This window comes from Heterobasidion irregulare (assembly GCF_000320585.1).
Source record: "Heterobasidion irregulare TC 32-1 unplaced genomic scaffold scaffold_02, whole genome shotgun sequence".
NCBI lineage: Eukaryota > Fungi > Basidiomycota > Agaricomycetes > Russulales > Bondarzewiaceae > Heterobasidion > Heterobasidion irregulare.
Genome location: NW_009258198.1, coordinates 2,320,125 through 2,346,201, shown reverse-complemented (window position 1 = coordinate 2,346,201; position 26,077 = coordinate 2,320,125). Strand labels below are relative to the sequence as shown.

General features: G+C 64.5%; 10 protein-coding genes across 10 annotated transcripts; 4 read left to right on the top strand and 6 right to left on the bottom strand.

The window, feature by feature from the left end:
- The first annotated feature begins 495 nt into the window (after positions 1-495).
- HETIRDRAFT_32194 (uncharacterized protein) lies at positions 496-3,594 on the top strand. The gene is made up of 11 exons (XM_009543443.1): positions 496-803; positions 860-1,111; positions 1,163-1,275; positions 1,340-1,409; positions 1,469-1,538; positions 1,606-1,773; positions 1,839-1,938; positions 1,995-2,074; positions 2,176-2,276; positions 2,777-2,843; positions 2,938-3,594. The coding sequence occupies exons 1-11, from the start codon at positions 676-678 to the stop codon at positions 3,136-3,138; spliced, it is 1,350 nt and encodes a 449-aa protein (XP_009541738.1). The 5' UTR covers positions 496-675; the 3' UTR covers positions 3,139-3,594.
- Positions 3,595-3,762: 168 nt separating this feature from the next.
- On the bottom strand, positions 3,763-4,205 carry HETIRDRAFT_167862 (uncharacterized protein; the record flags this gene model as incomplete). The annotated part of the gene is made up of 2 exons (XM_009544435.1): positions 3,763-4,102; positions 4,159-4,205. The coding sequence occupies 2 exons, from the start codon at positions 4,203-4,205 to the stop codon at positions 3,763-3,765; spliced, it is 387 nt and encodes a 128-aa protein (XP_009542730.1).
- A 3,289-nt stretch (positions 4,206-7,494) lies between these two features.
- Positions 7,495-8,175, bottom strand: HETIRDRAFT_424985 (uncharacterized protein; the record flags this gene model as incomplete). Its single annotated transcript, XM_009544434.1, has 4 exons — positions 7,495-7,647; positions 7,672-7,808; positions 7,835-8,017; positions 8,061-8,175. The coding sequence occupies 4 exons, from the start codon at positions 8,173-8,175 to the stop codon at positions 7,495-7,497; spliced, it is 588 nt and encodes a 195-aa protein (XP_009542729.1).
- A 154-nt stretch (positions 8,176-8,329) lies between these two features.
- Positions 8,330-13,962, bottom strand: HETIRDRAFT_448878 (uncharacterized protein; the record flags this gene model as incomplete). Its single annotated transcript, XM_009544433.1, has 23 exons — positions 8,330-8,716; positions 8,815-8,995; positions 9,070-9,170; positions 9,234-9,326; positions 9,387-9,555; positions 9,650-9,832; positions 9,963-10,032; positions 10,103-10,221; positions 10,298-10,392; positions 10,453-10,550; positions 10,610-10,713; positions 10,782-10,878; positions 10,959-11,082; positions 11,147-11,263; positions 11,331-11,450; positions 11,510-11,769; positions 11,820-11,847; positions 11,909-11,955; positions 12,008-12,038; positions 12,094-12,217; positions 12,411-12,625; positions 12,684-13,847; positions 13,903-13,962. The coding sequence occupies 23 exons, from the start codon at positions 13,960-13,962 to the stop codon at positions 8,330-8,332; spliced, it is 3,987 nt and encodes a 1,328-aa protein (XP_009542728.1).
- A 117-nt stretch (positions 13,963-14,079) lies between these two features.
- Positions 14,080-15,583, top strand: HETIRDRAFT_309407 (uncharacterized protein; the record flags this gene model as incomplete). Its single annotated transcript, XM_009544432.1, has 4 exons — positions 14,080-14,953; positions 15,022-15,299; positions 15,361-15,434; positions 15,499-15,583. 4 exons carry the CDS (start codon positions 14,080-14,082, stop codon positions 15,581-15,583), a joined length of 1,311 nt encoding a protein of 436 aa, XP_009542727.1.
- A 115-nt stretch (positions 15,584-15,698) lies between these two features.
- Positions 15,699-16,549, bottom strand: HETIRDRAFT_43090 (molecular chaperone of the GrpE family; the record flags this gene model as incomplete). The annotated part of the gene is made up of 3 exons (XM_009543471.1): positions 15,699-15,959; positions 16,098-16,244; positions 16,307-16,549. The coding sequence occupies 3 exons, from the start codon at positions 16,547-16,549 to the stop codon at positions 15,699-15,701; spliced, it is 651 nt and encodes a 216-aa protein (XP_009541766.1).
- A 477-nt stretch (positions 16,550-17,026) lies between these two features.
- HETIRDRAFT_122342 (uncharacterized protein) lies at positions 17,027-20,395 on the top strand (the record flags this gene model as incomplete). The annotated part of the gene is made up of 10 exons (XM_009544431.1): positions 17,027-17,082; positions 17,135-17,473; positions 17,529-17,766; positions 17,826-18,515; positions 18,569-18,626; positions 18,679-18,728; positions 18,779-19,662; positions 19,736-20,040; positions 20,099-20,266; positions 20,340-20,395. 10 exons carry the CDS (start codon positions 17,027-17,029, stop codon positions 20,393-20,395), a joined length of 2,844 nt encoding a protein of 947 aa, XP_009542726.1.
- A 199-nt stretch (positions 20,396-20,594) lies between these two features.
- Positions 20,595-23,121, bottom strand: HETIRDRAFT_443673 (uncharacterized protein; the record flags this gene model as incomplete). Its single annotated transcript, XM_009544430.1, has 12 exons — positions 20,595-20,988; positions 21,053-21,142; positions 21,217-21,337; positions 21,391-21,811; positions 21,872-22,035; positions 22,094-22,174; positions 22,230-22,360; positions 22,420-22,578; positions 22,640-22,758; positions 22,814-22,834; positions 22,885-22,911; positions 22,973-23,121. 12 exons carry the CDS (start codon positions 23,119-23,121, stop codon positions 20,726-20,728), a joined length of 1,746 nt encoding a protein of 581 aa, XP_009542725.1. The 3' UTR covers positions 20,595-20,725.
- Positions 23,122-23,467: 346 nt separating this feature from the next.
- On the top strand, positions 23,468-25,483 carry HETIRDRAFT_457549 (uncharacterized protein). Its single transcript, XM_009544429.1, has 3 exons — positions 23,468-23,654; positions 23,719-24,422; positions 24,480-25,483. Exon 2 carries the CDS (start codon positions 23,751-23,753, stop codon positions 24,252-24,254), a length of 504 nt encoding a protein of 167 aa, XP_009542724.1. The 5' UTR covers positions 23,468-23,654; positions 23,719-23,750; the 3' UTR covers positions 24,255-24,422; positions 24,480-25,483.
- On the bottom strand, positions 24,752-25,969 carry HETIRDRAFT_154323 (stress-induced hydrophobic peptide; the record flags this gene model as incomplete). Its single annotated transcript, XM_009544428.1, has 4 exons — positions 24,752-25,591; positions 25,651-25,676; positions 25,729-25,803; positions 25,885-25,969. 4 exons carry the CDS (start codon positions 25,967-25,969, stop codon positions 24,935-24,937), a joined length of 843 nt encoding a protein of 280 aa, XP_009542723.1. The 3' UTR covers positions 24,752-24,934.
- Positions 25,970-26,077: the final 108 nt, after the last annotated feature.

Sequence of the window (26,077 nt, the reverse complement as noted above, 5' to 3'; positions counted from 1 at the left end):
CAGACGCGAATCGCTCCTCGCCGCGCACGCGTCTCCGCCGCTCGCATCACAGACCTCCGAATCGGTATCGTCGTCGGCGCCACTCACGTCTTCGTCCCTTTCGGCAACCGATGCTCCTCCGCCTCCTGTGACCTCTCGTAGCGACGAAATCGCCAAAGCTATCCTCGCCGGTCAGACGGTCTCGCCCCCTGTGTCCAGCGGCGCTCCGGGCCAGCCTCTGACCGCCGATATGGCGAAGCTCGCTACCGCGATGGGTGGAGGCGCAGGCGGCAGCACCAATCCGATCCACGTCCTGGTCAGCGAACGTACGTGCTCTGCTGACTCCCCGTCGTCCGTGAACCGAGATCTTTTTTCGTCCTCGCAGCCAAGGGAGCCTGGCTGCCCAAGTTTGCGCGTTTCGTCGTCTATGTCTGCGTCGGTGCCTTTTGTGAGCTCCTTTGTCTGCTTCCTTTTCACACGCGCGACTCTGACGGACGTCGGACGTCGGACCTCCCAGTCACGCTCACCATCCTCGCGGTCCTCCTCGAGAACTCGGGCCTGGTCAAGCAGGCACCGCGGCAATCTGAGTTTGAGGCGCAGCAGTCGCACAAGCCGGTCAAGTTCAGCGACGTGCACGGCGTGGACGAGGCCAAGGACGAGCTGCAGGACGTCGTGCAGTTCCTGAAGGACCCGACGATGTTCGCCGCGCTCGGCGGAAAGCTGCCCAAGGGCATCTTGCTCACGGGCTCGCCCGGTACGGGTAAGACGATGCTGGCCAGGGCGGTCGCGGGTGAAGCGGGCGTGCCGTTCCTGTTTGCCTCTGGGTGCGTGCAGGACGACGTGGTTTTCTCCAGGGGCGGGTGCTAATCGAACGAACCAGGTCTGAATTCGACGAGATGTTTGTTGGGGTGGGTGCGAAGCGGGTGCGGGAGCTGTTCGCGGCGGCGCGCAAGAAGCAGCCGGCCATCATCTTCATCGACGAGCTGGACGCGATTGGCGGGAAGCGGAACGCGCGGGACCAGCAGTACATGAAGCAGACGCTGAACCAGCTCCTGGTCGAGATGGACGGCTTCCTCCAGGACGAGAACGTGATCGTGATCGCCGCCACGAACTTCCCGGAGAGCCTGGACGAGTCCGTGTCCCGCTGTGTGTCCGTGTTTGTCCCCGACTGACTCCCCGCCAGGGCTCTCGTCCGGCCAGGCCGCTTTGACAGGCACATCGCCGTCCCGCTCCCCGACATCCGGGGCCGGTCGCAGATCCTCAAGCACCATATGACAGACGTCGTCATCGGCAACGGTCCGTCCCCCGTCTCCCGCTCGCGTCGACCGACCCCCCTCGCTCACTGTTCCCCCCCCCGCAGACGTCGACCCTATGATCCTCGCCCGCGGCACCCCTGGCTTCTCCGGCGCAGATCTCCAGAACATGGTCAAGTGCGTGCCTCGTTCTGCTGCCCTCGTGCGCCGTGCCCTGCTCACGCGCCCCCGTTTAGCCAAGCGGCCATCCAGGCCTCCAAAGAAGGCTCGAAGGAGGTCAACGCGAAACATCTCGAGTGGGCAAAGGTTCGGTTTTTTCCTGAACTTTGTTTCCTGCTGCGCACGGCGCCCGACCGACCCCTCATCTCTCCAGGACCGCATCGTCATGGGCGCAGAGCGCAAGAGCCAGTACATCGACGAACACGTAAAAAAGCTCACCGCGTACCACGAAGGCGGCCACGCTCTCGCCGCCCTCTACACTCCCGGCTCCATGCCGCTGCACAAGGTGACCTGCGTACCCCGCGGTCACGCTCTCGGCGTGGTACGTCCTGGCGCGCTTCCCAAGCATCTCGTCGATGGCTCACCTCGCTCCGTGATGTCTGCCAGACTTCGCAACTCCCCGAGAACGACCGCTTGAGCGTGACCTTCAAGGAATTTCTGGCCGACATCGACGTGTCCCTGGGCGGACGCGCCGCAGAAGAGCTGAGTGCGTCGGAGCTCTTCCGTTCCGCTTTCGGACGCGCGCTGACCGTGAGGGTGTAGTCTTTGGGCGCGAGAACGTGACCAGCGGCGCGTCATCCGACCTGAAGCATGCGACCGCCGTCGCCACCAGGATGGTCAAGGTGCGCATGCATGTCCTTTTTTTTTTGCTCCACCCTCCTACCGCGCCCTGTTCTGCTCCCGTCGGGTTTCGCCGCGCCGCACTGCTGACCACGGTGTGCAGAACTTTGGATACTCTGACAAGATCGGGCCGGTCTATCTGAACGAGCGCGACGAGATCATCAGCCCGTCGAAGCGCGAAGACATCGAGAGCGAAGTTCGAGGGTGCGCATTCTTTATTTATTTATTTTATCCACCCCTCCACGAAAGCTCCCTCCGTTTCTTCTTCCGACCGACGCACATTCCGCGTTTACGTCTCCCCTCCCCTTATCGGCGCCCCCACGCGCGCGGGAGCTCTGTGCGCTGCCAAATGCGCCCGAGGCTGGGGTCGCCCCAAGCGGGCAGCTCCAGCTCCACGCGCGAGGCTTCTTTCCACGAAGGCGCGAGCCGCGTATGGCTGCCCGCGGCCGTCGCCTCGGCGCGCGCCCACGTACTGCCCACGTCCGCGTCCGCGCGCGGGCGCGTGGGCTCGCGTGGGCGTTGCTCTGGGCCGTCTTTAATATGCCCGTTTTCATACATCTGTCTGCGCCCTCCGGGATCATGAGCGCGCCTGCTGACCCTCCTTCCTTCCTTGCCCGCTGTCTTCCTTGGTGCGCCGCTCCGATCCGCGCCCGACGCCTTTACCCTTGTCGGTCGCCCCTCCTTTTTGGATCGCACGTCGTTAGCCTCCTGCGCGCCGGCCAGGCCCGCGTGTTCGAGCTGCTCAAGTCCAAGCAGCAGGAGCTGCACCGGGTGCGTACTTATCTGTCCAATCGCCCTTCGCCGTGGGCTGACTGGACGCCCGCGGTCGCTTGGCTCCGCGCGCTGGTGGTGCCGGCGTTTTCAGCTCGCGAACGCGCTGATCGAGCACGAGACGCTGGACATGGAGGAGGTGAAGAAGGTCATCCGCGGCGAGCCCATCCGCAACATCAAGGAGGTCATCACCGAGGACCTGTCGCGCATGGCCGCGGGCGCGGGCGCGCCGGCGCCCGCTAGCCCGTCGGCGCACGCGCACTCGCACTCGCACTCGCACTCGCACTCGTCATAGCACGCGCCGGGCCCGCGCCAAGGAGTGGCGCGCGCGTGCACGCTGAAAAAAGGATGGAGGGGCGGCGGGAAGAGGGTCCCGCGACCGTGCGAGGGGGTGTGTTCTGTGTCCATCGGGAATCGGGAAGTAAAGTAAAGCGATCGCGGGCCCCCGCCCGACGCACCGAGACGGCGGGCCGATGGGGAATCTCTGTGCGCTGCGCTCTTTCAAGGTGTTGCGTTTTTTTCTGGCAGTAGTATGATACGGTAATATGCTGGTGGTGGTGGTGGTGGTCCCCGGGGCGGGCGACTGGCGGGCGGTGCTAATCAATTTCTGATCGGCCACTCGATCCTCCGACGGGGGCCCTCGATCGAGGTCCGTCTCGGTCTGTCCCATTCAATTCGCTATATATATATACATACATACATGCATACACCCACATATACACATGCGCACGATACGCGCACACGCCGATGCATGTCTCTCGTGTGTATGCCCGCGCGCTCTCCTTGGCAGTGGTTTGGTGCGTACTGGTGGTAGTTAGACTCGCGTCGCGTGTTGAGAATCAAAGGCGAGATGGCCGCGTCCCCGCTCGATCGAGCTGTCGTTTGCCGCGTCCTCCCGTCGCCAAGCAAGAACGCGCCGCTATCCGCCACCAATCGCCACTATCCGCCGCCGCGGGGAGATTGGGCGGGGCCGGGAGGAGCTGGACGATCGGTCGGTCGGTCGGTCGGTCGGCAGCGGTGGCGGTGGCGGTGGCGGCGGGGGATTCGCGGGAAGATATGAAAGCTTAAACCGCGAAGGACGCGCGGGGGCGCGTGTGTGTACGTACGGGTGTCGTGTGGCGCTGGGATCATACGTACTGCGCTTCCTTGCGTCCTTGCGTCCTTCCTTCCTTCCTTCCTTGTGTCCTTGCGTCCTTGCGTCCTTCCTTCCTTCCTGGGGATGGTTGGGTGAGGATGGATGGATAGCTGGGTAATGGGAACTAGGTAATGGGTAATGGGTAATGGGTAATGGAAAACGGGCGGGCGGGCAACCCACGGGGCGCTGCGAATGGATAGATTGCGTGACGGGGCTCGAACGAGCATATATATATATGTGTATGTGTGTATGTGTGTGTGTGCACGCACGCACGCGCGCGAACTAGATGTGGACGCGCCGGAGGAACTGCGGGCGGGCGGGTGCGTAAGGGGGGTCACGTACGCGTCCGTCTGGTCCCAGCCCTTTCAGGGTCCTGCGCGGCCACCCTCCTCTCCAGAGCCAGCCAGCGCGGGCCAGCGCGGGCCGGTGCCGTGCGGACCTCGAGCGGCGACGAGGCCTCCATGGAAGGCGGGGCGGCTGTTCGGTCGGTCGGGCGGGCGAGCGGCAGGATGCGCGGCGCCGGGCGTGTTTGCTGTCGTTGGTCTGGGGCCCGACGTGGATGGGATGAGATGGCGGGGAGCCAGACGTGGGCAGCCGTTCGTTCGCCGCGGCACAGATGCAGATCCCGAGGTGGCCGGATAGCGAGCGAGCGAGGGCGCGCGTGAGTGAGTGAGTGAATGGCAGACAGATCAACACGCTCGACGATGCGGGTGCATGTACCGCCAGTGGTATATCGCGCGTCTGTTGCGGAACCGCCGCCGCGTGGGCACGTCGCTCGTTGTGCGCGCGCGTGTCACGCTCGTCGTCGGGAGGCCAGCCAGCGTCGGACGTATTGGGTCCACGAGGGGCCCCCCTGTCTGTCTGTCCTCTGTCTGCGTCTGTCTGCGTCTGCGCCATAGGCCAGCTCTGCGTGCATAATCGGGCGCGCGCGTACGTACACACGTCCACACGTACGTGCGTGCCTTCCTGGGCCCAAGTCAGCCGACAGGGCCAAAAGAGACGGCTGTGCGCCCGTCTGTCCGTCCGTCCGTCCATGTACAGCATGCAACGAGAAACGAACGCGCGAGCGCGATGCGACGACGGGCGCAAGCCTGGGCAAACGTGCTACGGCGCGCACCCAACGACCCGTCGAGGGTTCGGTTCTTCGGCGAAGCCCGTCGGGACTCGGGACTCGGGAGAGACTCGGGGGTGCTCTTGTCTGCTGCAGATCGTCATCGGCGAGATGGACTGATAGCACCACATGCGCGCGCGGCGCCGAAGCACAGAAAGAGCAACCCCAAGGTCGACCGGGCGGTCACAAGTGGCAGCATTATGTAGCATCGGTAGCCAGCATCGATGGGCAGGGATCTCCAAGGAGCAAGTCGTCTAGCTGTCGATCTCTCCGAGGCCTCGTGCGCTTTTCCCTACTAAGCCCACCCCACAAGAGCGGTGGGGGAACCCAATGATACCGTTTCCTCGCGAAATTCCGGAGAATGCTGTCAGGGCGCTGCGGGGTGTGTAAGTATCAGATATCTAGAGGCTAATATTGAGGCCCGTCGTGAACTGAGGTCGGGCGGGCACCGGGGGTCCGAGCCCGGTGCCGGGATTGGACAGGGCCCGGACGTCGCCGGGGGCCACAAAGGCCTTGCTAGACGCACTGGGCAGTGGGCGTGTCGCTTGTCGCTCGCAGAGAGAGAGAGAGAGAGCATGTTGGACGCGACGTGCCGCCCACGTCACGTCGTGCGCTGGAGCCCGCAAAAGGGATGGCGAGAAACGGAACGGAGCACGAGGAGAGAAGGAGGAGATGGAGAAGGCAACGTGCATGCTCGATCGGGACGCGATACGAGAAGATCGTGGTGGGCGCGACAGTTCGCGAGCCTCGAAGACTTCCGGGAAAGAAGAGGAAGGAGGGAGAGAGAAGGGCGTGCCGCAGTGCTCGGAGGGCTAAATGTTGCGGGCTTTGCGCCCTGCGTACTCGCGCGCCCTCGAGTGCCGGTGCGTGAGGACAGGATGGATGGGGTCTGATGCCGTCGTCGAGCGCCGCCGCGCGTTGACAAGACGACGACGGGACGACGAACGACATGACATGGACGGTTCCATGCATGCCTCTCGTATGCCGATCGGCGCGTGGGATGGCGTAGGGCTCGCGTCCGAAGGCGTTCGTGAACGCCACAAAGAAGGAAGAGAAGCGAGCGTGGACGAGAAGCCTGCCGGGGCGGGCGTCCCCGCTGACTGTCGGCGATAGCGCGGGTGTCACGCGCCAGCGAGCGTGCACGAGAGCGCGCGGACGCAGCACAAGTGCCGGGGGGTTCCGAGCGCGTCGACCGAGGGTGCCCGATCTGGCGGGGCGTCGACGCAGCTCGTGCGTAATGGTATCGTCACGGCCAAGTGCGTGCGTGCGTACGTGCGTGCGCGCGATATAAGGTTCAAGGACGATCGATGAGAAGGGGCCGCGGGGGCTCCGGACACTGGCGTGCGGGCGGGGCGGCGTGATCACTGATCTCGTCGCGAGAGCGCAATCAGAGTTCGACGCGGTGACGTAGCGGGGGGGGGTTCGGTTCGTCCTGCGCGCGCGTCGGGCGGGTACAGCAGAGGGGTTGTCGGGGTCACCGGGTACCGGTCGCCTGGGTGGGGACAGCGGGCGGGCGATCTTGCTCTGTGGGTCGCGCGATCTGGGGCCCGGAGAGGAAGCGAGGGACGGCGCGGGAAGGTTTGCTGAAGGCTGACGGCTGCTGATCTGGGTGTGATGTGCAGATAAGCCTAATAAGCCTAAACTCGGGCGCGTGGAAGGTGCGAGCAGGGAAGGGAAGCGAAGGGAAGGAGGGCGCTGTAGAAGACAGCGAGGAATGGGAAAGGTTTGGGAAGCGATAGCGTCAGGTGAGGGTTCGCGCGAGTGGAAGCGTCGAAAGGAATCTTGCAGGAACGCAGAGGTTATCCGGGGTGTCAGAGGATGGGGATGGCGATGCCGTGACGTGATGTGGGCAGCAGATGGCGCAGGCTGTGAGATAATGGGTCGTCCGGGTTCAGGTCAAGGCTGGACGCCTTCTGGGGGACGGAGGACGAGCGTATGTGCCGTACGCGATAGGGCTGATGGTCAGATGTCCCCTGGCTTGCCCGCGGGTGTCGCTGAAGGCCTCGTCGCAATGGAGGAACTGGGGCGACGGGGAGCAGAGCGGAAGCGACATGGGTGCGCAAGTACGTGTACGTGTCGAGGGGAGTCGGTGCGAGGGCGATTTATTGCCGGATTGGAGACGGCGCGGCGAGATCGATCTGGAGGCATGGGATGCACTCCAGTGCTGGGGGGAAATGCCGGGGCGTCTGCCCGCGTCTGGGCAGAGGAGATCTGAGGGGCGTGATCTGAGATGCCCCGTGGGGCGGCGGGCTCAGCGGACGGACGGGGCACGTGAAAAGGACGGGAGAGTGTGACGGAAGATGGAAGATCTGGGTTGGATTGGGGGAGGGGGGGAGGGGAGGTGGGCTGGCAGACGTGTTCCAAATGGCCCTACGGAGGGATGTGCGGGCACGACAGTATAAAATTCAACCCCAGACACCCCCCGGCGGAGTTCCCCAGGCTCCCCATCCACTCGACGCAAAGTCACCGACGGTGGATCCCTCCTCGGTGAGTGCCACCGCTGCTGCATCATCGCCCCCCCCGCGCGAATCCACCCCAGGGCGGACTGACCTCGGCGCCTTGTGCCAGTAACAGTAACGCACCCCCGCGCCCAACCTAACAAACGCCGATCGTCGACGCCACCCTGCTCCTGCCCGCTCCTGCTCCTGCTCCTGCTCCGCCGACGTGCCCCTCCGCCCCTTTCCCCCCCCCCTTCCCACCGTGAGTTCCCGTGCCGCGTCTTGCCACCGCCGCGCGGTCGCTCACCGCTGCCGCCGCTGGCTTTATCCGCCTCCGCGCGCAGATGTGCCATCGACAGCTGCGCTTCTCCAAGAGCACGGCGTGCGGTCACTTGATCTTCACCGGGGAGACCAACATCGACTGCCGCGGTCAGACCTGCTTCCTGAGCGCGTCCCACCCGGCCACCTGCGGCCAGACCCAGGCCTGCCACTGCCGCAGGTATTGGACGTGCGTCGATCCCTCTCCCGCTGACCTTCTCGGAACTCCCCCGTCTGATCCCGGTCCAAATGCAGCCAGCCGGACCGGATCGTCACCGCCGAGGTCCGTCCCTCCTCCTCCCTCCTCGTCCCTCCTCCTGCGCGCCCCATCTCACCCGCGGTCTAGACCCCGGCCAAGTGCCCCGCCTGTTCCTGAGCTCCCGTGCGCTCGACGTTGTTTACGACCCGATCTTGTACACATTAGCTTTTTTTTTTATTCCATCTACAAATAACATATACAAATTCACCCGCGGTCGCTGCCCCCTCAGTCAGTATAGCCGTCCACCGTCCCCGCGTCCTGCAACATCCTGTCCGAGAACCCGCCGTCCCCGTACTCTTCGTCCTCCTCGTCATCCTCGTCCACGTCCATCGTCCCCCCGCCCTCCGCCTCCGCGGCCGCGCGCTCCATCGCCGCCCGCGCCGCCTCCGCCTCCGCAGCCGCCTCTCGCTGCGCCGCCTGCGCCTTGCGCACGTCCTCGAGCGTCCAGAGCGACACCCCCGTCAGGTTCTCCCCCGCGTTCTGCGAGATCGTGCGCATGAACAGCTTCGAGAGCGAGAGCGCCATGTCCGTCGACAGGTTCGCGGCCGTCTCCGTGATGTACTGGTTGATCCACCGCGGCAGCTTCGCCCGCTTGTCCGCCCGCGCGAACCGCTGCCGCGTGGCCGTCCCCACCCGCGTGTCAGCGCCCAAATGAGAGCAAGAGAGAGATGGGAGAGCAAGAGAGAACGGCGGGCGACCGGCGCACGCACCTTGTCCGCGAACACCATCAGGCCCCAGTCCGTCTTGCCGCGCAACGCCCGCCCGACGCACTGCGCCGCGTTGCGGATCGCGTCGAACCCGAGGAACTCCGACTCCCGGATCCGATACGCGTCGCGCAGGTACTCGAGCCGCGCCTTGAGGATCCGGCTCTCCGTGTACTGATACGGCACCCTGCACGCACGCGCCGAGCGTTTCAGAATGCGACGTGCGCCGAGGGAGTGTGAGTGAGAGACGCGCACCCGAACATGATGACCGCGCGCCCGTAGTTGTGGTCAAAGTCGATGCCCTCGGAGACCTTCCCGCGCGCGACGGACAGCAGGACCGCGCCGCGCCCGTTGTCGCACGCCTGTCAGCAAACGCGTATCAGCAGCCGCCGCAGCCTCGACGAAGCGCGCACAGAGCGACGCACCCGGCGATAGTTCTCGAGCGCGATGCTCGTCTCGTTCGCGTCCGGCGTCTCGACGAAGATGAGCTTGTGCTTCCACACCTCGTTCAGGATCCCCTAGCGGCGGCGCCGCGGAGTTCTTAGCCCTCGGCATCGCGGACAGGACGGGGCGCGCACCATGTCGTTCCACGCGGCGACGATCGACTCCATGTACAGGTAGCTCGGGAAGAACGCGACGACGCCGTCCGGGACGATCTTGCTGTACTCGACGAGGATCGTGCCAAAGTTGCGCACCACGGCGGGGTCGTTGCGCACCTCGAACCGCGAGCTGATCGCCACCTGGTCGCTGCCCCGCGTGATCACCTGCGCGCGCCCGCCGAGCGACCGATGGAGATGGAGGAGACGGAGATCAGCATGTGTGCCCCGTGGGGGAAGCGGACGCGGGACGTGCCAGAGGGAGGAACGAGTTGCGCGTGAGCGTCATCGCGTACGTCTCTTGCACGACGGGCGTGAACTGCAGCATCTTCGGGTACATGTCGAGCGGCGAGAGCGTCCCGGACGTGATCACGACGCTGCTGAACCGCTCGAACACGGGCTTGATCGCGATCGCCGGGTCGAGGCAGCTGTCGCCGCCCGTCCGTCAAACCGTCAAACCGTCAGCGTCAGCGTCAACGTCAACGTCAGCGCCACGGCACGAGTCTGCGCGCGCATGCGCGTCTGTGGCGCGACGGAGATGAAAGAACGCGGACGTACACGAAATGGAAGATCGGGTTCGGCACCGTCGCGTTCTCGGTCTCGAACGGCTCGAGAATCAGCAGGAACCCTGCCCGGCGCGTCAGCGCGGTCGGGGCTACAAACGCGCGGGCGTGGGCTAGCGCGTCCGCGGGACGCACCTTTCTCGTACGTCGCCACGAGCGTCGCGAAGCTCGCGACCTTTTGCAGCGCCGCGTACTCGTCGATCCGGCTCAGCTCGAGCGTCTTGACGAGCGACTGCAGGCGCTCCGCGCAGAACCTACCCGCCAAGGTGAGTGGGCGTTCAGCAGTCGGCGCGGCGCAGAGAGGGCCGTCAGAGCGAGTGCGTGGCTTACCGGAGCGGCCTGCGCTCGATGTACGTGATGTCTTTTAGGTGCTGCAGGAACGACAGCGGCGTCTCGGCGACGACGTGTAGCACGCGCATGCGGGTCTGCACCAGGTGTGTCAGTTCACTCATGCGAGGGGCGGCGATGCGCCACGCGGGACGCACTTTGAGGTATTCGACGAAGCGCTTGAGGAAGGCGACGAAGTGCTCCGCTTTGCGGATGTTGCCCGGGACGGCCTCCGTGAGCAGGTCCTCCGGCAGCACTGCGGGTGCGGTGAGATACGCCGGTGCATGGGAGAGATACGCAGGGGGGGGGACGCACCCGGGTTGCTCATGAACGCGTCCTCGTCCGCGGCCGCCTCCTGCAGGCCCTCGACGAGCTTCGCGTACTCGTCCTGCAGCTTCGACGCGTCGGTCTGCTTGATCCTGTGCGTGCGGCGAGTGCGGTCGGCGACCGCGGCGCGTTCATGTGGGGAAGAGCAAAGGCGACGCACTCGTTGATCTTGTCCGCGAGCTTGTTGACGCTGCGCGAGGCGGAGTCGAGCATCGGCCGCGTGAGGTCGATGCTCAGAGACTCGAGGCAGACGTTGTCTGCGGACCGCGCGTGTGCGTGTGAGTGTGTGCGTGCGCGCGCGCGCGCGGAACCCCGGCGCGAGACAAAGCGGACGGACCGATGTTGTGCGCCTCGTCGAAGACGACGATGGCGTCTTTGGAAATGTCCTTGGACACCTGCTCCGCGACCTTTGGGTCGAGGAGGTAGTGGAACGAGTAGATCACGATGTCGACGAACGGCATCTGCGGAGACGGGCGATGCGATGGGACGGAGAGACAGAGGGGGAGCGGGGGCGGGTGAGCGCACCATTCTCCGCACGGTGAAGTACGGGCAGACGCCCTTGTCGCGCCCGTTCTGCAGGACGTCCGCGAGCGTCCATATTCCGGGCGGGATCAGCTGGCCGGCCTCCATGTCGCCGAGGTTCTGCAGCGAGGCTCGCTCAGGCCTGCGGGCCACCCAGACGAAACGGCGCGAGGAAGGGAGGACGCACGTCGTGAAAGCCACAGGTCTCGACGGAGCCCGGGTCGTTCCGCGCGCGCTCGCAGACGGCGGAGTTCGTGAGATCGCGGCAGCGCGCGTCGACGACCTTGCCCTTTTTCTCCTTGGCGACCTGCCGCGGGGGCGGTCGGAGGGGGCGCGGCGGTCGGGGAGGAGGGAGGAGGGACGCACCTCGGGGTGTATGCAGAGGTTCTTGCGGCTTGTGAGGCCGATGCCGGTGAAGGCCTGCTCTTTCCTGCGGTCGTCGTCGGACTCTGCGACGGCGACGCGGTACTCCATGAGGCGCTTGAGCTCGGAGAGGGCCTTTTCGATCTCGGGGACGGTGCGGGAGCAGTAGACCAGCTTGCGCTTTACGGGGAAGAACTGGGTGCGGGTGAGATGCGGCGCGCGCGCGCGCGAGAGAGAGAGAGAGAGAGAGCGGGAGGACTCGCCTGTTGGTAGGAGACGATGAGGGACAGGAGCGAGACGGTCTTGCCGGTACCCGAGGGCATCTCGAGAACGCAGTGGCCCTGCGTGTGCGCGGAGCGCGCGTGAGCGAGGATCGGGTGAGCATGGACTGCTGGTGCTCACCGTTGCGTCGATGGTGCGCTTGAGATCGCACATGTACGCATATTGCTCTGAGACGATGCGGTGAGCGGGGGGGCGCGCAGGGAGAGACGCGTGACGCACCGGGGTATATCCGGTCATAGGGGAAGACGATCTGTGTGGGCGGGGTCTGTGAGCGGGCGGAGGGGACGGCGGGAAGGAGAGCGCACGGGGAGGTCGTCGATGTAGAACTTCATGGCGGGAGCAGCCTGGCTCGCACCGTGCCTGCCGCCGGCGTCCATCCACACATGGGTAGCCGCACCGCCACCGCCCCCCTGGTCCCGTGACAGATCCCTCGGATCGGCATTGCATTGCAAGGTAGAAGTACAGAATACACGCTGCGACACAGGCCAGAATGTACACTGCGACACAGGCGAGAATGTGCGCTGCGACACAGACGAGAATGTACACTGCGAGAGAGGCCAGAATGTACACTGCGAGACCAGAATGTACACTGCGAGAGAGGCCAGAATATACGCCGCCTCACGACCCGCGCTCGTCCACCACCTCGCCGTTCTCGCGCTCCCGCACGCTCTTCTCCCGCACCCGGTCCCTCTCCCGCCGCTTCTCCTCCTTCTCCTTCTCGTACCGCCACGCCGCCGCCATGATGTTCGGCCACATCGCAGAGCTCCGCCGCGCCCCCAGCCGGTCCACGAACGTCGCGATCTTGTCGTACTGCCCCCGCAGGTCGAACGCCCGCTCCTGTCCGCGTCCCGTCAGGCTGCTGTGAATCACACCCCTGCCGCTCGAGAATGCTCACGGCTTCCGCAACCCGGCGCGCACGATCCGCGTCCCGCAGCTTGTCCAGCTCCTTCCGCCGCTCCTCCTTCTGGTTCTTGTTCAGCCCCGACCGCGGCGTGCTCGCCCCCGCCTGCGTGAAAAACAGCCCGCCGTCAGCTACGAAACAAACCCGCGCGGGGGCACGTACGCTCTTGAACAGCGACGCGTAGATGTCCTTGTTGCTCAGGTCCACCTCGACGTTCCCCGCCCGCTGCGCAGGCTTCTTCAGCACGGGCAGCCCGTCGTCCGCCTCGCCCGCCTCGCCCGCCTTGGCGCCCTCGGCGGGCCTGGGCCGCGCTTTCGCCGCGGGCACCTGGCTCGGGTGCGCGGAGGAGGTGCTCGCGCCCGCCGGCTTGTTTTTCTTGATCGGAGGCAGCTTGCGTTTCTTGAACGACGGCAAGGGCGTGGGCCCTGCGTCCTTCTGGGCTTCCGGCGCCGCGGGCGCGGGCGCGGGCGCCGCCGCGGCGTCCTGCTCGTCGATTTCGGGTGAGGGGTCCCGGAGCTTTGCCCTCTTGGGCGCGGGAGGGGTGTGCTCCTCCCTCTCTTTTGTGGCCGATTTGCCGGCCTTTTCTTTTCCTTTTGCGTCGCCTCCGGCCTTGCCCAGCTTCAACCTCACCGTCGGGAGGCGCTTCGCGGCGGGTTCAGGCTCCTCCTCGTCGTCGTCGCCATCGTCGTCGATGTCGACGTCCTTGGCGTCGCGGTAGCCGACGGCGTCCTCGAACGGGTCCTCGTCGTCCGAGTAGACCACGTGCCGCTTCTTCCGGGTTTTGGAGGACGAGGGCGCGGGCGTCACGACGACGGGTGTGCGCTCCTTGCGGCTCTTGGGCCGCTCGCGCCGTTGGGAGGCGGAGGAGGAGGCGCGGGACAGGCGGGCGTGCTTGGCCGAGTGGGCGGCGTCGGAGAGATAGCCGGGGTCCTCGTCGAGCGGGGCGACGTCGCCGTCGCCGTCGCCATCAATGTCGACGTCCATGTCGTCATCGAGCGACTCTGTCGTGCGCGCGCGCTTGCTGTGCGGGTGCGGGTGCGGGTGCGGGTCGTCGTATTCGTTGTCGGCGGGGGACAGGTCGTCGTCTGCGGGCTCGGAGGCGCGCCGCTTGGTGGCCTTGCGCCGGACGGAGGGCGGCTGGGCGGGGTCGGGCTGGTCCTGCGGATGCGGTCAGCGGGGTGAGGGTGTGGTGGTCGAGTGTGTGCATATGTACCTGGTAGAGGGCCTCTCTGGCCTTGAGACTGGGAATGCGGATTCGCTTGGAGGTGGACATGGGGTGGTGGTGGCGGTGGTGGCGGAGGACGACGAGTGTTTCCCAAGTAGGCAACTTGACACATCACATAGGCGCCCGTTCGCACCCTCGACGACGACGACGACGACGACGACGACGATGGCCACCCGCGCGCTGCTGCACCTCGCCGCCCGTCGAACGAGCCCGGCGCTGCGTCGGCACCAGAGCACGGCGGCCGCGCGGATCTCCGTCCTCGGGCAGTCGTACCCCACCGACGCGTACACGAACATCACGCCCTCCATCGTCGCCAAGTTCGCCCAGGCCCTGCACGCGCAGCCAGGCCACCCGCTCTGCACCCTCCGCACGCGCATCGAGCACCACTTCGCCGACTACGCGCACCTCTCGCCCGCCTCGCCGCTCGTCACGCCCTACCAGAACTTCGACTCGCTCTCCTTCCCCGCCGACCACCCCGGCCGCTCCAAGACCGACTCGTACTATGTCAACCGCGACCTCATGCTCCGCACCCACACCTCCGCCCACGAGGTCGACACCTTCCGCAGCGGCGCCCCCCGCTGGCTCCTCACCGCCGACGTCTACCGCCGCGACGAGATCGACGCGTCCCACTACCCCGTCTTCCACCAGATGGAGGGCGCCAGCCTCTTCGGCGTCGACCCCGCCAGCGTCCGCGCCCTCGAGGACGACTGCGCGCGCATGGAGCGCGCCCTCGCAGCCGCGAACATCGCCATCGAGGACGTGCCCCACGTCTCCGCCGCGAACCCCGCCCAGCCCGCGCACGACCCGCGCCGCGCCGCGCTCATCGCGCGCCACCTCAAGCTCTCGCTCAACGGCCTCCTCTACGCGCTCTTCGCGGGCCTCGCCCGCGCCACCGCCGCCGACCCGCTCCGCGTGCGCTGGATCGAGGCGTATTTTCCGTTCACGACGCCCAGCTTCGAGGTCGAGGTCTTCTTCCGCGGCAAGTGGCTCGAGATCCTCGGCTGCGGCGTCGTCCTCCAGTCCACGCTCGACCGCGCCCGTACGTCCCAGCGCACCCGCACCCGCACCCGCACCCGTGCACGCCGCTTGCTCACCCGCGCCGCGCAGACGTCGCGGACAAGATGGGCTGGGCGTTCGGCCTCGGCCTCGAGCGCATCGCCATGATCCTCTGCTCCATCCCCGACATCCGCCTCTTCTGGTCGCGCGACCCACGCTTCCTCTCGCAGTTCACCCCGGGCGAGTTCGCCACCTTCCGCCCGTACTCGAAGTACCCCGCGAGCTACCGCGACGTCAGCTTCTGGCAGCCGCCCGGCGGTTTGCACGACAACGACGTGTACGACCTCATCCGCGACGTCGTCGGCGACTTGGCGGAGGACGTCGCGATCGTGAGCCCTCGTTCCCCGCAGTCTGTTATTTGACAGCGCGTGATCGTTCCCCCCCCCACAGCTCGACAGGTTCGCGCATCCAAAAACGAAGCGCGACAGCATGACCTTCAGGGTGAACTACCGCTCGATGGACAGGTGAGCGTCGCGCGCCACGCCCCCCGCGCTCCCCATTTTTCACGACTGACGCGCCGCGCCGCAGGTCTCTGGTCAGCGAGGAGGTCAACGAGCTGCACCAGCAGGTGGAATCACGCCTGAGAGAGCAGCTGGGAGTTGAGATTCGTTGATGAGGCGAGGGAAATTAAAATAATAGTGCTACGCTACGCGTCGTCGACGCCCACCCGTCGTCCTCTAATGCATGCAATAGAACACTCCCGACTCCCTCCTCCTCCGCGGTCGGGATCACGACTCCTGGACGACGCCGACCTGGGCGGCGCGCAGGACCCTGTCCTTGATCATGTAGCCGGTCTTCTGGCAGTCGATGACGGTGCCGGGCTCCTTGCCCGGTATGGGCGCCTGGTAGAGGGCTTCGTGGCGGTTGGGGTCGAACTTGTCGCCGGTGGGGTCGAAGGGCTTGATCTGGTACTTGAAGAGCGTCTGGAGGAGCAGGCGGTGGGTGATCTCGACGCCGGTGTAGAGCTCCTGGAGGTGCGCCGCGGGTGACTTTGTATTTGGGGGTGCCGGTGATGATGACGATGATGATGATGACGACGACGACGACGTTGATGACGATGACGACGGGGTGGCGGAGTGGTCTGATGGGGATGGTGCGGGTGGTGGGGAGACGAGGGACTGGGGGACGGATTTGAGGGCGAGGGCGAGGACGTCGACGGTCTCGAGGAGGTCGCCAGCGAAGCGCGAGACTGCAAAGTCGCGGGTCTGCTCCTTCTCGCGCGCGGCGTTGCGCTGGAGGTTGAGGAAGTCGGCCTGGAGGTAGCGCAGGCGGCCCTGCGAGCGGGACGGGGATACGCGTCAGCATCAAGGCGGGGCCCGAAGAGAGAGATGCGCACGGTGAGGTCGACGGCCTCTTCCTCCTTGGCTTTGAGCTTCCTCTCGACGGCGGCGCAGGGGCCGTCCTCCGCCGCAGCGCCGGCGCCCGCCTCTGCCTGGCCCTGGCCCTTCTCGCTGGCCGGGGCCTTTTCGTCGGAGTACCAGCGCTGGCCGACAGCGGGTCTGCGGTGCACGGCGGCGATGGAGGCGCGGGCGACGGCGCGCGGCGAGAGCGAGGTGGTGGCTGCGCGGAGGACGTGCATTGCGTGTGCGCGGCTCATGGTTGTGCGAGGGCAGGCGGGCGGCGGCGGCGGAGGAGGAGGAGGAGGAGGCGGGGCGGGGAGAGCGAGCGAGCTGCGAGTGTGGGTGACACCGAGGCAGGAGCGAGTGGCCGAAGGAAGGCGCAAAACTTTCGGGGCGCGCGGTCGCGTGGTGCGCACGTGCGCGGCCGATTTTTTTGGATTTCTATTTTCTCTGGGGAGGCGGGCGGCCAGGATCAGAGGACAGACAGCTGCGACGACGACGACGACGACCCGCACGCACGCACGCACGCCGTCTCCGCCATCGCGCTCGCACGCGCCGCACACACACTCGACCCGCAGGACGCAGAAGCACGCGCGGCGACGGAGGGGCACGGACGTCCGACTATCACAGTCCAAACGGACGCAAACAGCATGCGCCAGATGATGATGATAATACGCGCCGCTCGCCGCTCCTTATCCCCCCTCCATCCTCGCAGCATGGCCTCTGCCTCGACGTCCTCCGCGTCCCTCATCGACGGCACCGCCATCGCAAAGCACGTCTCTCTCTCTCTTTTCTGCGCGCGCGACCGCTCACCGCTCGTCCAGGTCCATCCGCGATGGCGTCGCAGCCCGCATCGCAGCCCTCAAGGCCACCCACCCGCGCTTCCAGCCCCAGCTCGCCATCATCCAGGCCGGCGCCCGCCCCGACTCCGCCGTCTACGTCCGCATGAAGATCCGCGCCGCGGAGGAGGTCGGCATCGCCTTTAACCACATCGCACTCCCCGCCGAAGCCCGCGTCGAGGACATCGTCGACGTCGTCCGGAAACTCAACGACGACGACGCAGTCAGCGGCATCCTCGTTCAGCTCCCGCTCGGCCCACACGTCGGCCCCGACGGCGAGCGCACCGTCACAGAGGCAGTCAGCCCGCACAAGGACGTCGATGGGTACGCGCTCGCAGCCCTCTCTCGTCCGACCACGGCTCATTTCACCCTTGTCCAGCTTCCATGCATACAATATCGGACACCTGTCGTCCCGTGCTTCTGTGCCTCTCTTCACCCCGTGCACTCCGGCTGGCGTCATCCGTCTCTTGGAATCCACTGGCATCACCATCTCTGGCGCAAACGCTGTCGTCCTCGGCCGCAGCGACATCGTCGGCAGCCCCGTCGCCGCCATGCTCCGCAACAAGGACGCCACCGTCACCCAATGTCACAGCCGTACAAAAAATCTCCCGGAAATCGTAAGCGTCCCCCCCCCCGCACCGTCATCCCCGTGCGCCCGCTGATCCCCGTGACGCAGGTGAAAAACGCGGACATCCTCGTCTCTGCCATCGGCAAAGCCGAGTTTGTCCAGGGATCGTGGATCAAGCCGGGCGCCGTCGTCATCGACGTCGGCACGAACTACGTCCCCGACGCGACCAAAAAGTCGGGCCAGCGCCTCGTCGGCGACGTTCACTTTGCCTCCGCCTCCGCCGTCGCCTCGCACATCACTCCCGTCCCCGGCGGCGTCGGCCCCATGACCGTCGCCCAGCTCATGGCCAACACCCTCCAGTCCGCCGAGCGCCTCTGGGAACAGTCGCGCGCGCGCAAGGTCAAGCCCCTCAAGCTCACCCTCCTGGAGAAGGTCCCGAGCGACATCGAGATCGCGATGGCCCAGACCCCGAAGCCCGTCGCGCAGCTCGCCCGGGAGATCGGCCTCGTGCCCGACGAGCTCGAGAGCTACGGCAAGTACAAGGCCAAGGTCGACCTGAGCGTCCTCGAGCGCTTGGACCACAGGAAGGACGGCAAGTACGTCGTCATCGCCGGCATCACGCCGACCCCGCTCGGGGAGGGCAAGTCAACGACGACGATCGGCCTCGCGCAGGCCCTCGGCGCGCACCTCGGGCGCCCTGCGTTCGCGTGCGTGCGCCAGCCGAGTCAGGGTCCCACGTTTGGCATCAAGGGCGGTGCTGCTGGAGGCGGATACAGCCAGGTCATTCCCATGGACGAGGTGCGATCGAGCTCGTGTCGTGGCGTCGTTCTTCGCGGCTGATGGTCCTTTAGTTCAACTTGCACCTGACCGGCGATATCCACGCCGTCACGGCCGCGAACAACTTGCTCGGTGAGTGATCTCGTGGGGATGCGGGGCATGAGTCGCTGATGCGTGACGATAGCGGCCGCGCTCGATGCGCGTATGTTCCACGAGGCGACCCAGTCCGACAAGGTAGACCCAAACTCCATATGTCTTGATGTCGGTATTGACGATCGCGATAGGCATTGTACAGCCGACTCGTTCCGACGAAAAAGGGCAAGCGCGAGTTCGCCCCCCTCATGTTCAAGCGCCTGCAAAAGCTGGGCATCGACAAGACCAACCCCAACGACCTCACCCCCGAGGAGATCACCCGCTTTGCGCGCCTCGACGTCGACCCCGAGACGATCACGTGGAACCGTGTCCTGGACACCAACGATCGCTTCCTGCGCAAGATCACCGTCGGCCAGGCGCCCACCGAGCAGGGCCACGAGCGCGTCACCGGCTTTGACATCGCGGTCGCCAGCGAGTGCATGGCGGTGCTGGCGCTGACCACCGGTCTCCAGGACATGCGCGAGCGCCTCGGCGCGATGGTTGTCGCGACCAGCAAACAAGGCGACCCGATCACGGCGGACGACCTCGGCGTCGGGGGCGCGCTCGCCGTGCTCATGAAGGACGCGGTCAAGCCGAACCTGATGCAGACGCTCGAGGGCACGCCCGTCTTCGTGCACGCGGGGCCGTTCGCGAACATCGCGCACGGCAACTCGTCGATCCTCGCCGACCGCGTCGCGCTCAAGCTCGCGGGCACGGAGGCGGGCGACGCGCCAGACCGCGTCGGGTACGTGCTTACCGAGGGCGGGTTCGGCGCGGACATGGGCATGGAGAAGTTCTGCAACATCAAGTGCAGGGTCAGCGGGCTCACGCCCGACGCGACCGTCATCGTCGCGACTACCCGCGCGCTCAAAATGCACGGCGGCGGGCCCGACGTGTCGCCCGGGAAGCCGCTCGCGGACACGTACACCAAGGAAGACCTCGTCACGCTCAAGGAGGGCACGCGGAACCTCGTCAAGCACATCCAGAACTCGAAGAAGTTCGGCCTCAAGGTGCTCGTCGCCGTCAACCAGTTCGCGTGAGTGTGCTTGCCTTCCCACGCCCCCAGCTCGCAGAGATCGCGGACGCTCACGCGCGCCGCGCTATCTTAGATCGGACACGCCCGCGGAGCTCGAGCTGGTCCGCCAAGAGGCGCTGGCGGGCGGCGCCGACGCCGCCGTCGTCAGCAACCACTGGGCCGAGGGCGGCGCCGGCGCGCTCGCGCTGGCCGAGGCCCTCGTCGCCGTCTGCGAGGGCGACTCGGGCTTCAAGGTCCTCTACGACCTCGAGCAGCCCATCGAAAAGAAGATCGAGATCATCTCAAAGGAGATCTACGGCGCCGACGGCATCGAGCTCAGCGAGCTCGCCAAAAAGCAGATCGAGACCTACACCCGTCAGGGCTACGCGAACCTGCCCAGTACGTCGTTCCGTTGATGTTCTCTGTTGTGTGCACAGGTGCTGATGGCTCGTCGCAGTCTGCATGGCCAAGACGCAGTACTCGTTCTCGCACGACCCGAAGCTCAAAAACGTGCCCTCTGGGTTCACGATCCCCATCCGCTCCGTGAGGCTGTCCGCAGGCGCTGGCTTCCTGTACCCGCTCCTGGGCGACATGCAGACCATGCCCGGCCTCGGCACGCGTCCCGGTGCGTCTCCTCTCCTCAGCGCGCCCCTCCGCCGCGCGCATCGCTCACACTTACGCTCATGCTCTTCCCGTAGGCTTCTGGGAAGTCGGGCTCGATCCCGAGAGCGGACGCGTCGTCGGGCTGTTCTAGACGCATCCGCCCCTCGCCGACTCCGACTTGGACTTGGACGCGGACGCGGACGCCATCTTCCCCAGATAGATCTAGAAGGTATAAGTATAACCTATGTTGCGTTGCTCAACGAAGGCGCCGTCTCAACACGGTTCGCTGTACCCCGTTCAACACGGGCGCGGTCGCTCGCCCTCGAGGGCACGCCGCGGCGCTGTGGCAAGTCGGGATAGGGGCGCGAGGGCCGTCGTGTGGATTGACTTTCGTATAGTGGATCTGATACAATAATACTGAATAAAATCGGCTGTGCGGTGTCATGTGTGCGCTCGGTCGCGGCGGTGTCGATATGATATTTCAATTCCCAACCGTCCTGCCGCCGGGGAGCCGCACCCTCATCACCGCCTGCGCGAGCGGGACGGACGCGGGCGCGCGGGCGTTGGTGGTGGTGGTGGTGGCGGGCGCGAGGCTGCCGCTTTGGTGGTCGAACGTGATGTTGTTCACGAAGGCGTTGACTTGGCGGTCGAAGGTGTTGCGCGCGGCGTCGGCGTAGGTGAAGGTGTTGTTGCTGGTGCCGTTCGAGCCCGAGTTGCCCGTCGACGCGAGGTGGAAGGCGCCGCCTGCGGAGCGGGCGGGGCGCGTCGTCAGACAGTGCGGGGAGCGGGGCGCGGAGTGAGTACTGACCGGCGAGCTGGCGCTCGTGGATGGTGGAGCCGAGGATGAACGGGCTGGGGAGCAGCGTGCGCTCGTACGAGTGGTCGAACGTCGCGGCGACTGTGTGGGAGGAGCGGGAGCAGGAGCGGGGGGTGAGGACGCGAAAAGGGACATGAGGACGGGAGAACACTCGCTGTTGGACCCGTCCGGAGACGCGGAGAAGTTGATGGCGAGCGGGTAGGAGAAGGCGTCGCGCAGGACCGTCGCGCCGTTGTGCGTCGAGAGGACGCTGCCGGACGAGACCTGGAGCACGTTCTGCACAGGCAGCGATCAGCGTCAGCCTGGGCGCGGGAGGGGGAGGCGCGTACCTGGACGGACGCGTTGTCCAGGTAGGTCTGCGTGTTTGAGAAGGCCAGGTCCTGCGTGAACACCACCTTCGTGCGCTTCCCGCTCCCGGCGACGATGTCCGCCTCGATGTGCACGCTGTGCGTCGTGGTCAATGTGACGTTCAGGTCGCCGCCCGCGCCCGCGCTCCCGGTCGACGTCGCGCGCGCGAACGGGGCGACGTCGTAGACCGTGATGTTCCCCGTCGTGCGTGCGTTCGACGAGTCGAGCAGGACCTGGAGTAGGCCCGAGACGAACCAGTTCTGGTTGATCGCGTGGTCCACCTCAGCGGAGGCGACGTCGAGCGTGATGTTGTGCGCCGCACCGTCCGTGAGGACGGGGATGAACGGCGTGAGGTCCAGGAAGTACGTCGGGAGGTCGAGCGCGCCGTAGGACGTGATCGGCCTGGATCAGAGTCGCTGGGTCATAGCGCGAAACGGGGACCGGTAAGCGGCGGCGCCTTACCTCCATGCGGTGGGTATGATCCCGCCGGTAAATATGACGGCGTACGGGAATGCGATGCCTGCGACTTGGCCGTCGACCAGGATGCGCACCTCGCGGAACGGGCCTTGTCCAAACGTGGTGCCCGATGGGAGGTCAGGCAGGAACTGGTTCGCGACGTTGAAGTACTGCGAGGGCAGGTGAGCGTCGCGGCAATAAGTGTTCTATGACCCGCAGCTGACGCACCCAGAACTCCTCGTCTCCGTTTCCGGACGCATACAGCTCGGCATAAGCTGCGACTGCGTTCTGGGGGAGAGTCACGTTGAGCTGAGCGGATACCGTTTAGTAAATCCATGTGTCCTTTGTGGGCGGAGAAGCCCACCGAGAAGCCCGGAGGCACGGAGGCGTCGTTTCCGGTGTTGTTGGCGAGCGTCGAGATGGGCACGATCAAGTCCGCGCGCGGTGCGGGCGGGTGTGCCGCTGACGACGCGAAGAACGTCGCATCGACGGTAGCTAAAGGACGTTGCCGACGCGTTCAGTTGCGCCATGCCGGTGCGAGATCGCGTGCTTACTCGCGTATTCGCCGTCGAGGCCGGTCTCGATGAGGTTGTCGAGCTGGAGGATGAAGGTGCCGGGCTTTGCGAAGAGCGGGAGGTAGCGCGTGACGTCCTTGAGGTACGTCCAGATGATGCCATCGCCTCGGGTGGGCTCCGGCGTCGACGTGCGCCAGACTGCAGTGGGGGCGGGGTGGACGGGGGCTCTGGAGAGGGATGAGGAAGCGAAGGGGCTCACTTTCGACGTTGTGGAAGGTAAAGATGCCCAGGCGGTCGAACTGCGTGCCGTTCGAGGTGACGGTCAAGTTCAGGCTGATGCCGCTCCACGAGCCTGGCTCGCCGCATTCACTTGGAGGCCTATATATGTGGATGGTCTCGTCATTGCGTCCGAGAGCAAATCAACGCAACATACGTGAACTGCACAACCTCCGCACTGTCCAACATCGGTCAGCCAGAGCATAGCACGATCGCGCGGACACTCACTCTCCAAAGGAGAACGCAAAGGTGCGCCTGGCGTCGTCGCGGCATCAGACCATCTCCGCCTTGCCACATCTCGACACGCACGACTCACTCGAGGATCCGGATGGTGCACTGTTGCGCGTCCTGCGGGAGAGGCGGCGGCTGCGCGACTTGGAAATCGACCAGTCTTGCGGCCCTCGCCCCCTTAGACAGCAAGCACAACGCGGCAGAGAGACCGAGCCAGACAACGCTAGAGAACATGCCGATATCGCTCACTGGTGCAGACGCAGACCACGCTCTGCAGAGGTGGGCATGCGGCCGCACTTATATATGACGAACTTCGCATGAGAAGGCATTGATGGGAAGAACGCTGATAATCTAGCTTCCGAGCCACTTCGACGTCCATGTGCTTGCAGAGATAAAGTTGGAAATATCTGAGAACTATCTGAAACCCCTTGACCCATATCCAAACAGATACTCAGAGCCAGACGAGATTGTGTTGTCGGACAGATCTCGACGCAGGAATCAACGAAGTTGTGGTTGCTGGTACCGTTGCACGCGACGCGAAGCGGGCGTGGGGATTCCCGAAACGCTCGACACCACCATCAAGGTGCTCAAACGGCAGCCAGAAAACAACTGAGACGAAGCATAAATACCTCGACTATGTACGTACAATCCCTCAAGACGCACTGCATGCTTGGAGACTCTGCCTGTCTGTGATCCATGGCAAGCAAATTATGACATGTCCTCCCGTCCTCAAACCCATCTTCTCCTTATGGCTCAAATCATGTAAGGCAGGTCCTGCAGCCAAAGCATCAAATTTGGATGCAGATTCAACAACTGTCGTCGTCGATATAGAGCGTATCCTCCTTCTCCCAGTAAACCCCTCGATGTCTTCAACCTTGTCGACCGAATATTCTGAGTATCTCTTCCTCGAGAGGGGTATACAGTCCCTCGACATCGCGTTATGGATCGGCATGATCCAGTCGCGTTCGAGGGAGATTGCTGCAGCTGTTATCAAGAAGGCTGAACACTACAAAGACGCAGACGGAGTCGCCCACGAATTCCTCGCCGTACATCTTGACCATTCTTCAATCGAAGACGACAATGGTCAGGTGGTCCTCTCCATTGAGCGCACAGCTGGTCCCTTCAGCACGGCGCCCCTCTGGAATGCCATAACCAACCTGTCTTCCCTTGCCACAGACAGAATCACAATTCCATTTCCTTATGTCAAAGATCCCATCGCCTTCATCAACCACTCTTCGCATGTCATTCTTCTTTCAACCCTTGAGTTTCCTTCAGAGACCGCTCCTAACGATCTTGATCTTTCTGTCATCCTCGATTGTGCTTCCCGCAGACATCCTTCGTATGACTCCAGATTCCAATCTTACTGATATGCTAGTCTGGTCTTTGATTCCTTAAAGGGCATCTTTCGAGGACAACAACGCGATTCGAAGCTTGCGCCTAGACGCGGCTATTTCAGAGCCATCAAAGTACCGACCTCGAATGGATGGGCTGAACCCAAGCATGAGTATTTCCAAGGGGGTACTCACACAGAGTCTGTAAGTGCCCACTGTGTGTATCAAGTCGACTTGATGGCCTCATTGGTTCATTTTCAGTGTCGGTTCTAGAGAAGAGCGAGAGTGTAACTGCCATCGACGGTATCCTAGGCGTTCCTACTGCATTCCTGTCACCCACAGGCTCCGAGACTGATACGGATGACAGGCAAGTCTCGCGTCTCACGAAAGCCGCGGTTGTCGTCATGCGATTTCCACTTTCCTGTTTGCTAGCGAAGGACTCTTGTTAGGTTGGAAGAGGCACAGAGCGTTCGTCTGTCTACGTTTTTTTTTTACATACGCTGCGGACGGTGTATGATGGATGTGCAGGCAAGTAATGGTTTCACAGCAAAATGCATAATCGTATATAGTCGCTTCGACCAAGAAGTAACTCGAATGTGTACGTACAATCCCTCAAGACGCGCTGCATGCTCAGAGACCCTGCCCGCCCACGATGGCAAGCAAATTATGATGTCCTCCCGTCCTCAAACCCACCTATCTTCAACCACCAACAACGATCAGAACTGATGAGTGAATAACGCATCGTCATCCGTCCGCGTGGGCTCTGCAGTACCTCCGTTCTCCGCCCTCCGCTCTCCATACAGTCCGCCCTCGGGATCCTCGGGGAAATTCGTCGTCGACCCGCTCCTCCGCGAGAACGAGTCTCCGTCCAGATCACCTGCCTTGGACCGCGTCGACCTCTTCTTTTTCTTTTTCTTCGGGGCCACCTCGCCCCCGTTCGCGTATGCATCCTCCGTGCGCGCCCACCGGTCCTGCTTCTTCTTCTTCTTCAGCGTGCCTCCAGACTGTGGAAGGGTATCCTCGAAGTTCGCAGGGTAGTGCCACCGCCCAGACGTCGTGCTCGCAGCGTCGCTATTGCGCTGCCCATAGTACTGCTCCTCCTCCGGGTTCCAGAGCTCGCCGCCGTGCCCGTTGCCGTTGGGGGCTGTGGATCGCCCACCGCGGTTCTCGGTAGAGAGATCGATGCTGCTCGAGCCCGGTTCCTGACCGTCCTCGTACGACTGGCCCTCCAGAGTGGAGCGTGGGAGACGCTCCGCGTACCGGCCAGCCCACTGTGAGCGCTTGGCATCGCGCTTGATCTTGGTGGTATCGACGAGCCCGTATCGCTGCGCCCATTTGGGCGTGCGGCGGTTGTTCTTGTTATTACGGATGTTCTGTGTGACGATCCGCGTGAGCTGGGCAGAAAGTGGCAGGCATCGATGGATCAGTTTACCTGAATGTAAAAATTATGGCCGTGTCCTAGTCATTCGCGTTAGCCAACGTGGCTATCGGGAGACAAAGGCCTGCGTACCGGGTATGTACCCACATATCGTCAAGAGAAGATTAAGCCAGAAGTCGCTCCCAATTCCGAATCGCGCAGCAACAGCTGCTCGTGTTTCGTGAAAGCACAGAGACGGTCGTCAGTGAATCCTCGCCACGACTGCGAGTGAAGATAGACAAGACATACCAAGAGGTGGGAAGAGGGTACCGAGGATAAATAGCACAACAGCGTAGCCGTGATGTCTCTTGGGTTTGAGGTCTGCTCTGGTCATGGGCGGCGCCATGATGGCGCAGATGGACGAAGAGCGCAGGGAAACGATGGGGATGGGTGTGCAGGATGGGATGAAAGCTGTGTTTAAGTGCAGAGTGGGTTCGGCTGC